This window comes from Polistes canadensis, unplaced genomic scaffold (assembly GCF_001313835.1).
Source record: "Polistes canadensis isolate GaletaPanama2010 unplaced genomic scaffold, ASM131383v1 scaffold_3, whole genome shotgun sequence".
Lineage (NCBI taxonomy): Eukaryota > Metazoa > Arthropoda > Insecta > Hymenoptera > Vespidae > Polistes > Polistes canadensis.
The window spans coordinates 1,630,863-1,644,592 of NW_014569550.1; the positions used below are offsets into that span (position 1 = coordinate 1,630,863).

A 13,730-nucleotide genomic window follows, 5' to 3' on the forward strand; every position below is an offset into this window, starting at 1 on the left:
GAGAGAGAGAGAGAGAGAGAGAGAGAGAGAGAGAGAGAGAGAGAGAGAGAGAGAGAGAGACACACAAAAAATAATGTTTCTGATGTTTCAGAATAGTTTCGGAAATAATGTTTTTCTCTAAAAAGTGCGGACCCATCAATTCAAGTCTTTCTCTTATTTTTTTTTTCTTTATTCTATGAATAAATAAATAAATAAATAAATATAAAACAAAACAAAAAATAAAACAACAAAAACAAATAAATTTCTCGTTCAATTAAATTAACACGTTTCGTACCGCGTATACCATGTTCGATAGATGCTTGTATTTCGTTTCCTGGAAAAACCCGGTATACATATATTTGTCGAACAAAAATCGTTAACATTATAATTGCTTTCGATAAAATTATTTTCTTTTGTGTGTTCACTAAATTCAATATCGTGTATTATTATCGATATAAATGGATTGGTAATGATATTTACAACAAAACAGGTTCGACATAGGACATTATTTGGACATGTAAATTAACACAAAAAATTTCTATAATCGAGGAAAAAAATAAATATAAAAATATCTTTAAAACCTTCAGTAAATATTTCCCTCCCCTCCCCCCCTACCCCGTTTCGTAAGAAAAATACAGATCATTCAATTAATTATACTTTTCATCTATCGGCTCATTACGTTTTATTATGATCGTAGAAATAAATAGGGGGGAAAAAAGTTCATTCCAAAATGTTAGGTTCGACTTAATTGATATTACTTTTTGCCTTTCTTTTTCTATCTCAAAATTGCATCTTCGAAATATTTAGATCAAAATAAAGATACGGAAGTTAGTTTGCTTCCTTAAAGTAATTAAAATGAGATGCCAACTGAATAAACATTATAGTATTAAACAAAGTTCGTGTTTCGGGTATTAACAAATGGGCGATTTAGGGTCGATGTAATAGCTGTTCAACTGGAATATATGTACGTGAGAAGAACTTTAAAATAGCAGTTAAGAGGGCATTAGACTATCTTTAAACAGTGCAAAATGGAGGAAGCATACTTGTCCTCGATCTTGTCTTTTATGTATGGCCGTAAGACGCAGATCTTTCTTGAGATACTTCTATGACGTAAAAAGAAGGAACGCAAGAGAGAGAGAGAGAGAGAGAGAGAGAGAGAGAAAGAGAGAAAGATAGAGCATCTATTTTATCATAGATCAAAGATGTTACGTGTTTTGTTAGTCGCATCAGTTTCTAACAGGTGTCTTAAGAAAATCCCATTCCTCGACGTTTACTTTCTTTTCCTTTTTAACGATTAAATTATTTATTCCCATTTTTAACACCAAATTCACATATGTGTCTGACCTTAAGGAAAAAGAATTTCTGAAAAAAAAAAAAAATGTGAAATTTATTATCTGACTACATTAATATTTTATCGTAATAGTTTGAAATTAGAAAATTCATTGGATTAGATGATTATCATTGGTCAACGATAATTACAGAATGATAGAACATTAACTTGATTATTTTCAAGTCATATGTCGAACGACGACTAGTCAATAGTACATTATGTAATAATGAGTTTTCGTAAACGCTATACGTTCCTCGATGTATCTATGTATGTATGTATGTATATATATATATATATATATAATATAATGATATATCGATAGAATGTGGTGTGTATCGTCAGTGATCGATTAATCGTGTGCGTGAATTTCCGTTATCAGGAGCCCTTTGAAATTTATAGTTATATTCGTGTTGATACACGTACGTATATATACAGGTGTACATATATATGTTAGAGAGAGAGAGAGAGAGAGAGAGAAAATACGGGTTCACCGTGTCTATATAGTAGAGATTTACGCGCAATTGCGTCGCCATGGGAAGATCAAACGTATATCGAACCGTAACTAATTATCGGGTTTTAATAGCCCTTACACGGTGTTACATTATCGTTTCACCAGTTCGCGATTATAAACGAAAAGAAAGAAGAAATACGGTTAATACACAAAGTCGATAATGCTTTTCTCTCATCTAAAGTTGAAAAGAAAAATTATAATCACTACCGTGGAAAGAGAGAGAGAGAGAGAGAGAGAGAGAGAGAGAGAGAGAGAGAGAGAGACAAATTCAAGCGTAAAATATGAATAAATGATTATCGCACGTTGTGCAACGAGAGACAAATTTATCACCGTCTCACACGTAAACGTAAAACCCTACCCTCGGCAGCCCTTTCCACCAAACGTGTTATGGTTTACCTTCTACGAAAATTGATGCGAGTGCATGTTTAATATAATTTATCGCATTTTATTGTATATTATAAAACGTAGATGAAGATAACCGAGTTGAAGAAGTATTGTATTATAAAAGAAAATTTCAACAACGAGAAAATTATATTAAGAAAAAATACTTACGCAAATGTTCTGAATGTTTATATCTACGAGAGGGAAAGAAAAAAAATTACACACGTAAGAGTATAAAAAATTATTATAATAATGTATAAATTATAGAGGATATAAAATGAAACGATAAACACTGTTTAACATAATAACGATTATGATTAAACGTAAAATATACCGTTTGACGTAATCAAATATTTTTGATTTGAAAATAATAATTACGGAATTTTTATTAAAATTTTATATTCGACCGTGTATTTATTTATCTGTTTTCATAGAAAATCAATGATGTATCCCGTATCAACGATTCAGAGCCGTCGGGCTTGAATGGCTACTACATTATTTTTACAGACAGTATCTGCATACGTAGAAACGTGTTAAGGTGACTCAATACTTATCTCGCGACGCCACTTTAAAATTCCATTCGTGTGTCCAAACTTTCGTCTTCTCGCAAACACAGTTCTTCGATAGGTTCCCCTTAATCCCCTTTCCTATCCCTCCCAATGCATGTTGTTATTTTCGTTTCTTACTCTACGCACGATCTTCTTCTTCCGTATAAATTCCTCCAAAAGAATCACCTTCACTTTTTTTCGACTACCAAGCCTTTCCTAATCAAACTTTTTAAATGTCAAAATATTTCGTAGATAAATAACGCTAATGTGTTTAGTTTTCTGTATTTTTCTTAATTTTACTTTTATAATGGTTTACGTAAAATAACACAAATATGTATTATAATAGTGTTAACTTTTCGAACAATAACGTTATCAATTTGGTATTTGACGGATGTATCGAAATGCGTGAAGTTTTAATACAACCAGTCAACCGAAAATTGCAGCTATTCCTATCAAGCTTTTAATCGATTTCGGTTGATAGTTATATATGTATGTACAAGGTAGTCGAAAATTTTCGTTTCGATAACATTTGTATCCAACCCTCTAACTGTCTGTCTGTCTGTCTCTTTTTCGATTGTGGTTGGAAGTTAAATAGAAAAATATTCAATCGCCTAAAATGCGGTTCTATCTATATATTATTGTAAATGATATTTTATCGATATCTAATATTTATCCAATTTAATCACAAAAACGAATAAACGGAGTAAAACTAAAAACTTATTTGCTTATTTCATTCAGGCAATCGCAAAACTTATGCTTTCAACGTTCAAGAGATTAAGCGAATGGGAACGAATTTGGTTCTTAAATTTACGAAAATGGGATCGCATACAATTCAACATTAATCCCATTTGGAAAATGTATTAACAATTTGGAAAATGTAAGAAAATTAAGATAGAAAGAAACTACTGGAAACTAGCTTTTAAATGAATTCCACTTTGCGCATTAATTTCAATGCCCAACGCTCTTCGATAATTACTTCGACAAAACAAAAAAAAAAAAGGAGAATAAAAATTAAAAAACATCCCTTTACCATATTTCTCGATTACTTTTTTTAACCTAGTATTGCACGTAATTGTCTGAAAAAAAATAGTTTTTTTCTCACCTGCAAATCCAAGAATGCCGTCTTCTGGGCACGTTGCTAGGTGGAACAAGGAGGAGAGGGGCAGTACCTTTACTTCCGGTGCCACTTCCGGCTCCCCCACCACCGTCGCCAGCCGGAAGACGAAGCTCCGGAACTTGAAGGTTGCTGCTCATCGTTGATCGTTCTGTGAGCTTGAAGCTCGAGGTCACCACCAATAAAACATTGTTTTCTTTATTGTCTCCTCATCTTGAACGACTTCACCATCCTCTTTTATAATCTTAGCCATCACTGTTTTCAGAAGTTTTCGTTTCGGACTTAATTACTTTTCATTTTTCATTGTTGTTGTTCATTGTCGTCGTCGTCGTCGTCGTCGTCGTGGCGTTCAAATCAACGTCGGAGAAAATATATCACAGCCAATATTCGCGTCATTCTTTTTCTTTTTTTTTTGTCAATTTCAAGTAATCATCCCAGGTCAATTCAACGAGCGTGACACGTCTGTGTTCAGTAACATTTTCACATTTATATATATATATATATATTACCGGCAATATACGAAAATCCGGTATTCTGCAGAATGCCTGACTTTTTTATGCAATGTACGAAATATAAAAATTATATACTATTTCTAAACATTGTATATAAATACCTAGGCATTCTGTAGTATGCCAAATTTCGAACTTTGCCGATAAAAAAAAAGCGAATTTTAATTTGAGAATATTTTTCAACGACACAATTGTTACGTAAATAAGAAAAGAAAAATCAAAAGAAAACAATAAGAGGATATTTAATGTAAAATGATGATGAAGATGAAGAGTAAGAATAAGATGTTTTCTTTGTTGATTTACGAATAAAACGCAAGTTATCGTTGACATAAGAGAAACGACACCGCGTTTAGTGTTAAAAAAAAAAAAAGTTGCGTTTCGATTTATTACAAGGCTAGAAAGTTTCAAAGTTTTCCGATAATAACCTGACTGTTTGGTGCTAAAATCTGTTTTGTTTTTTTTTCTTTTTCCTTCCGTGCGTAAATACGACGAGTAGTTAAGTCAAGAAAAATGAATACAGATCGCGAAAATGTAGACGAAAGAACTCGTTCGAAGAAAATCATTGGTCATTAGAGTCTAATGGAATGTCAAAGGTTTATCTAATGTTAGATAAAGAAAGACGAAAACAAAAACTATAAATCTTTCTTCGATATAATCTATCGAGAGTTTTTTTTTTTTTTCCTAAATCGATCAATGTGTCAAAGCTATCCTTGAACTTAGTAGTTCATCATAGTTTACATGATTAAGTATTAGTAGAGAATAATTAGGGACATTTTCTTGTGTAAGCCAGCAATTACGGAACGATCGTTATAATACTTGTAATAATTGCTTGAACTATTATCATCTCAGGCCTTAAATATAACGTCTTAAGCGAAAGGTAGATAAGTATACTTGTCAGAGATATTCGGAGACTCGATGATAATTCTTCACGCGTCCTCGATCATTTATCTAACAATAAGTATTCTCGATCTACCCTTCAAGACCCACATCCCGATGGTTTTATTTATTATTTTTTTTTTTTTTTGTATTATTTATAGCACAGAAGAAGCATTATCGACTACGACGACCTAGAAACGTTCTTTTTTATCGTCTTGGTCAAACGTTATCCTTATCAATTACAACATCATCGTACTTAAGGAAGAATAGAAGAAAAAAAAAACAAATAAAAGGGTAAAAAGAAATGACACGTTAAATGCAACGTTCTCATACAAAATTCGTAGTTAAACTGTTGCAGCCCGAATGTGTCCGATCTTAATTCTAGTTAGAACTAAGCGTGAATGCAGCAAGAAATCGGTTAAATCGGCCATTTGAAATTCAAATGACAAAAGGGAAATACGGTCGGTTGGCAATGCCTTTCCAAGTAACTCGTTATCAAGCGTTTGCCCTAGAGGGACAAAAGGTTCTCCACCCTTTACTTTCCTCACCTCTATCGAATCTACATTTTATCTAGCGAGAATCATATAACTAGAAGGATGCTTTGAGCTTTGACCATTATTGAAAAATTACAAAAATAAATAAGTAGAGAGAGAGAGAGAGAAAGAGGACATATTTCGAAATGATGATCGATCATCTATACAAAATTCGGACATATTTTTATTCTAACTTAATCAAACGCAATTAAATAAGCATTGCAGCATCGATTTTTATATATATATATATACTATGGTATATAAGAAAATAAAGAATAATAATCTTACAACAATCAATCAACTATGAACAGTTCGACACTTTTTTTATTGTATATTAATTAACCGTAATTGGAAGTAATTAATAAACATCGGACTCGTTTCTATTTTAATATTGATTTTCTCGAACAAAAACCATGTTTAATCGTTTGCTATACTGAAAACCTCGATGGACGTCGTTACGAACAGCTGCACAAAGCAGCTTCTACTCTAAAAGCGAGCGACAGTGAAAGGAAAATGGCCACGATTATCTTTCATAAGGTCTTTGCTCGTGAGAGACGAAGATTAACTTTTACGATGAAAAGATTTGCTTGGTCGGTCGTTTGTTCGTTCGTTCGTTCAACAAAGCAACGTAAATTATAAAATATACATAATAAAAATGTTACTCATTAAATGTATACTCTTGTACACTAAATAATACGTTATAAAAAATAGTCAAAACAAATATGTATACATTAAGTCAAATAATTAAACAAATAATAACAATTTTATACGAAATTTTATATCACTATAAGTATTAAACAGAAAAAGGAAATTTAAACAAAATTAATACTATAACTATAAATCCCAAATAATGGTTTAACAATAACTATTTACAAAATTACTTCAACTTATGATTTTGCATTTTAAATATTATCTGACTTTTATTCAAATATAAAACAATTAAATTCAACGAATATCACTTTTATCATTATTTTTCAAAGTTATATATTATACATTATACCTAAGCATAAACTGATGAAAGATCTAATTCACCTATTTGTTTCGACGTAATAAAACATATGAACAATGAAATATATATTAATTGTGAAAATAAAAGAGAAGAATACAATGATCAATATGGTATACTAATTGAAAGTTTAAGATTGAAATAAGGTTGACAGTAACATCAAAGCTGTTACAATTCTCTATTGAGATTCTAGCATTGTAAACAAAAAACAGCCCCAAGATAGATAATACGATCCTAGATACAGAATACGATACTAGGAGAGAACTCGTACGGGATCGTTTTACAATGTTAGTATTTAGTATGGTCGTTCGTCAACATTACACACCGACAAATGTTAATTAAATACCCAATGCCAGGAGAAGATATATTCCAAACCAGTAAACGTAAGTTAAACAGTGGCTAGGATCGTTAGAGATCCGTGGTAAATATGGCAGATAGGTGTGGAATAGGTTGGTCGTTCGTATTGGTAATTACATTTAAATTAGACTGAAGACGAGTGAAACTAAGGGCAGATTTAAATTGAAATATTTCGCAATTTCGGATACTATCATGATGTGAGATATACGTATACTCGATCTCTTTAATTTGCAATTTGAGTTTAAAATGAAAAAGTTACTTACTTTATGTTCTAAATTATTGGATTTTAATCCAATTAAAACTAATTTAATTAAAATAAAATAAATATCGTATATGTTTCTCTCTTTATGTTTCGATCTCGCACGAAGTTAACTCTACTACAATTTAACTATGACTGTCGTTCTGTAACCTAAACAAAGAGGAACGAAGCACAGTGAAAACAAAGATGTCACATTGCTACGAGATCAACGATAGACATCTATCGAAATGTTTTCAATATTTTTAATAAAATAACTACCAATCAAGGAATAACCTATTAGAGTTTCATTTTTTACATAGAAAGTAAACTGCAAGTTTTAACTGAAACGACATTATTTATATTAGTCTTGAAAAAAGAGAAAATAGAAAAAAAAACTAAGTAGACGAATTTAATAATAATAATAAATTTGGACAACGTAACGTGTGCGAGAAAACGATAAGGATTTTCGCATTATTAGAGAATTTCATTTCTCGAGAAAATACTCCAAGTAAAATCTCAATAATGACGACAAGTATCTATCTGTTAAAGCTATAAGCCAGGAAATTTCACGAGGACACTTGTCTCCTTCCTTCTCTCTCTCTCTCTCTCTCTCTCCCTCATTATTTATTGATATAATAAAGCTACAATGAAATGATATTAGGGAATAAGAATTTTCCGACAAATTATAAGCAAATTTTTCTCGTAAAAGCAATTAAACAAAATTTAAATAATAAAGTCGCGTTGAAATACATATGCAAATATTTGAATATTTATAAGAAGACTCCTCTATTAAATTTTCTCGTTAAAATTAATGATAAATGTAACAGACAAACACGATATAAAATATATTCGCGTTATTATCAAATAATTCTTAAATAAAGAATCTAGAGACACACGTGTAAGGATTAAAAATATAAAAAAATCTTCGAAGAATTATTTTTCTTTCAGTGATAAAGAAAATGAGCAGGATATGCATAACGTGAATCGTTGAAAAAAGATTTAAAATTGATCATATTGTTCGTTGTATCACTGACAACACGTACACGTACACGTACACGTAAAACACATAGTTACATTCACGCGACACACATATAAGACAAAGGAAAACCCACTACATGTCGCCTAGCACTTTTACGAGCAGAGAAACAACGATCCGTAGCGTTACAATGGAACTCGCGAACAAGCATGATAGTACGAGTAACGTTTAGTTATAACCGAAGCATGATCGATTATTGCGAAACCACCTCGTGGTAGCTTCTAGTATAAACAATCTCTTTTTTAAACGAGAGAACCTCACGACTAAAAAGAAACGAGTTCTTGCGATCCTTTTTTCTTTTATTTTATTTTTCACATTCAAATAAAAAGTGTGTGTCTGTGAAAGAGAAAGAGAGAGAACTAAATCTCGTTCAAAAATCATTTCAAGAATTAATCGTTTTGAATCGGAAAAGTAATAGATGTATTTACGATAAATCAGATCCTAGCATTATTACATCAACGCCTAACGCAATCTATCGACGTAAAAATTTTTCGGAAAAGTTGCAATTAGTGAAACCATTACTTTTCTTTTGTTTTTTTTTTTTGACATGATTTATATCCTCCAACATGTTTACAAAATCATTTTCCTCGTACCTGTTCGCTTCGTTACAATGCATTTGATGAAATATTTTCATCGAGGTAAAGTGTATAACTTATGTTATTAGAAATTTAAAAAGAAACTACGTGCTTTTGTCTAACAAATTTGCAACATATTAATTAGAATTATTATCAAATTCGCTATGAATAATTTATATTAAATGTTATTTTTAATATTTTTTATTTCAAGTTTTGTATTTCTTTTTTCTTTTTGTTATATTAACAAGTTATTATTTTAATTGTAGTAAATCATTGAAACATAAATGAACTTAATATTTTACAGATAAATATAATAATTGTATGTAGATTTTTATGTTTATATAATATTGTGTTGCATGTAATATTCGTATCGGTTTATAAATATATGTATATTTGATATAAAAGTAGATATAAACTTTTCGGACAATTCAGTACACACATTTCGAAATTTATACAGTAAAATTATTAATTTTTTTTGACACAATATCTCGAATTAAATCAAATTCTTTATTTCATTCTACACAATTTAAAATTAAAAAAAAGCGTATCTCTCATTTTACAATAAGAAACATATAGTTTCCTGTATGATTTTTCGTTTATATAATATTTTATATATAACAGGACGAGGTCCTAATAAAAAGAAGAAGAAGACAATATTTTAACGAATGCTTCAATAGTGCAAAACATGAGTTGGATGTACAATACTTATAGTTTGTTTGTGACCGGTAGTCCTTTCTGGTTGTAATGCAAATGCACATGCAAATGCAAATGCATTACAAACAGAGAACTAGCAGTCACAAACGAACTGTACCTACAATCGTTATTGTAACATACAAGCTTTGGTTACATATTCACTATGAAACTTAGGAATTTTTCTATTCTTTCGAATATTATCTAAAGTCCATTGAAAATTGAGGTTACACAACCGATTGTCGTCGTATCGATCAGGATGAATGACATTATGTAAATACAAGGAGAGTACCTAGATAAAAATGCATCGAAAAATTTTGCAATTTCATGTTGTTCAAGTGTCATCGATTCAAGTTGAATTTGTTTTCTTTTTCCTTCTTGTTTTCTTATTTAGAAACTTTGACTATTTTATGAAACTCTCGTTGTAGCAAAACGTTTCGTGATTAGACATCGTCGTCGTCCTATTTTTAATGCAAAAAAAAAAAAACAACGAACGCCAATTCAATTTTCAATTCTTTCCCGATATTCCAGTTAAAATCAAATTGGTCGGCTTACCACGCGTCGAAAATCATTTTCGATGCTACTATTATTTCAAATTTCTTCACACGAATCCAACGCAATATCCGTTAGAAATTGTGTGAATTGTAACCGCGGAGAACAATCTATTCACAAAACGGTCGCTTATCATTTTTAGGATATAAAAGCGTTATTTAAATAAAAATTTAGAAGCTATTTGTTTTTTTGTAAAAAAAATCGAACATTTAAACAATATTTTTATTTCTTTAAGAATTTAAGAGAAAAGATTTAAAAAAAAATAAAATATTATGTATACATATTATATCGTTGTTTTATTTGATAAATAAAATAAAATATTAAGGGAACAAAGACGTTCATGAAATTGCGCTACAAAATCCATTTAAGTGTTGCATAGGAAATACGAAAGCTTTGGAAAAATCGATTTAATCGATTACAAATTTTGCGACGAAGACACAATGTTGAAACTCTCTATAATGCTTTTCATTTAAAAAAAGACGACAGGAATTTTACCTTTGATTCGCATTTTCCCTAAAACGACTCGTAAAGTGGACGCTTTAATAAAGAGCATATCAAAGTCGAAGTTTTTATTCAACGAGTATATTTAAACTTCAATTTACTCTCGGTAAAAGATTATCAAGTGACGTTATGCAAATCGGTAAAAGACGAGAAATTTCAAAAGAAAGCACCGTTTGTCTTCTGTTTCTATAACTATATTAAATGTCAAGAATCTAACACGTTTCATGAAGAAATTATATATAAGAAATATTTTATCAAAGGCGAAAAGAAATGTCGTACATTTTTATTTATTTCACGAATTCTTTCATTTTTCGATTACTGCAGCGACGTTCAAAAAAAAAAAAAAAGAAAAATAAAGAAACAAAAATTCTTTACGAGAATTTGTTAATTATTGATAACTGTAATCAATAATATTTCGTCGACTTGTAATTTTGCATTAAAATATATAATATTACTTTTTTTTTCTTTATTCGACGACAACGAGGATGATTCAGTCGAGAGAGAGAGAGAGAGAGAGAGAGAGAGAGAGAGAAAGAGAGAGAAAGAAAGATAGGTGTTAACAGAACAACGAATAAACTAACTATGTTTATCCACGTGAGCGTGAACAATTCATTACTCTTGGTCATTTTGAAACGTCGACAATAATGACGAAGACAACGATGACAACGTTTGAAAACAAAACGTGATATTATTTATCGTTAACCGTGTATCATCTTTCGGACAGCCGTCCCCTCTAACTTTGTTAGAGGAGAGAAAATTCTTCGGTGATGCGAATCGCACGTATTGAACTATGTATATGTATCCATATACATAAGGTAATCGTATATGTGTGCATATATGTATATGTATATACGCGAATGGTGTGTATCTCGTGAAATACAAATACAAATCTACGTGACCTACATATTCCTCGACACTTCGTCGAAGACGACGCCCATACATTACAAGCCTCACGGATTCAAATCGATTCGAAAAAGGAAAGAAAGAAAGGTAAAGGAAATAAAAAATATTCAAACGAAGTTGTTTAGTATATAAAACGGAACCCTGGTTCATTCGATGAAGTCGTATAAAACGAATGAAAAGGGATTCAACTTCCTCGTTTAATTGAGGAAATACAATTGGATTTGGTTAGAAAACTACTTAAGGGGCTGAAGGAAAAACAATTTTGAAAATATCAAATTATATCAATGATATCGTATATTTAAATATTGTACTTAGTTCAACGTTATAAGAATATATATATATAAATATTATACAGTTTGTATAATATTTTGTTTTAAATTATTGCCAAATTAATGAAAAAATATTTATAATTGTACGAATCCGATAATTTCACGCAAACATGTTTTCTTTTAGCACCCTATGCAATTTCGCAAAATGAACGGATTCAGGGAATTATAGGCGGTATCGTAACAACGTTCGCGAAATATTCGAATTCACGATTGTGGATACGATCATCGCGATTCGCCAGAGGATTGCCAATGAAATGTTTCGTCAGCCGCATACGAATTCCCTCCGTTCTACGTACGACCTAAGGGTTCGACTACTAGGAATGTCAATCATCTCAATCATTACCAGACGAATCTATTGCAAACGAGAAACCCAGTTTGATTATTATCATCGATTGACTCACAATCGGATTTCCTTGAACTGTAAATTTTCGCGTATCATTACATTGCTTAACCAAAAAAATAAAGAAATAAAGAAAAATAGAGAGAGAGAGAGAGAGAGAATAAGACAAAATTTATTCCGATTGAAGTGGAATTACGTATAAAAAGACAAGAAAAGGAATGAAACGAAATAAATTAAAAAAAAAAAAGATACATTGTCGACACATTCTATCAAATTTTCATTCATAAATACTAAGAGAAAATAAGGCTTCACAGCCTTCTTTTCAAAACTTCCGTTTTCGTTCAGCATAGGATTTAGTTTACTCGATTCGATTGGAGAATGACTCACGATATGGATGGTCTAACAAAAGAGGGATACTTACATCCTTTTCCATCCCTTCTGAAACCCTTACAAAGACAATTTTAGTATCGCTTAGCAGAGCTTCCCCTTAATAAGAGGGGAAAAAAGCATGCGCGTGCGAAATAAAAAGAAAAATATAGATAATTGACCTTCGCCGCGAAATTTAAATCTCACTTTAGTTCCTGGTACTCTAAGCTTTAGCGTGCTGGTGTGGACGCTATACAATAGCACTAATTAACTCTTTAGAGACGGTGTTGAGACTGAACAACAGACTAGTCGGTGAACTCTCGTGAACTTTGTATATGTAATATATATATGAATGCAATTTCTCTAACTCTCTCTCTTTCTCTCTCTCTCTCTGATTTTCTTTGTTAATAAGAGTAAAATTTGATAATTCACTATCATAGTTGTTCACAAATTCACGAACGAAAATATTTTCTTATTAACTCGTTAAGTGTTAGATGGTAAATACGTGTATGCATAATATATTGTCAATGTCTATATATAATGTTGAATCGATACAAAAGGAATTATGGGAAATACAAAAGGGAATAGTTAATAGCAATAGTTACAATATCTTCACGAAAAAGATTACAAGAGAGAGAGCGAGAGAGAGAGAGAGAGAGAGAGAGAGAATAAATGAGAAACTAGTTACAACTACCCTCTAATCCACTTCGACTCCTAGTTCATATAAGCCTCCATTTTGTCGGGAACGATGATAACGTGTAACAAATCTAATAAAGCCCACGAGAAATACGTATGTGAAAGTAATGACACCGAAAATTAATTGTAACAGTACTATACTCTAATATCGTTGAAGGATAATTATGAAAGACAGATTAATTGTTGCCAATTCGTTGGTAACAATTCATTCGAGAAAAAAAGTATGAAGAAAAAAATGACAATGAAATTATCAATTTTATTAGATCGTTTTACAAGATCTAACACAATGATCTTAACAATATTTGTCGAAAATTTAACGATCGATCATCATTAGAAAATCAATGATAATATGTTCACGAG

General features: G+C 31.0%; 1 protein-coding gene and 1 long non-coding RNA gene across 6 annotated transcripts in view; both read right to left on the reverse strand.

The window, feature by feature from the left end:
• The window catches only part of LOC106785891, a 1,958-nt gene extending 635 nt beyond the window's left edge, over positions 1-1,323 (reverse strand). The window contains exon 1 of the long non-coding RNA XR_001381585.1: positions 1,189-1,323. This is a non-coding gene — a long non-coding RNA (uncharacterized LOC106785891). The remainder of the gene's footprint in view (positions 1-1,188) is intronic.
• Positions 1-13,730, reverse strand: part of LOC106785808 (cAMP-specific 3',5'-cyclic phosphodiesterase) — a 325,274-nt gene that overhangs the window by 163,459 nt on the left and 148,085 nt on the right. For 2 of the 5 annotated variants that reach the window (XM_014746639.1, XM_014746631.1), the window contains exon 2: positions 3,852-4,325. The exons of the other annotated variants lie outside the window; for them this stretch is intronic. In XM_014746639.1, the coding sequence (XP_014602125.1) occupies positions 3,852-4,003 (152 nt within the window). In that variant the 5' untranslated portion in view covers positions 4,004-4,325. The remainder of the gene's footprint in view (positions 1-3,851; positions 4,326-13,730) is intronic. 5 annotated transcript variants of the gene reach the window in all.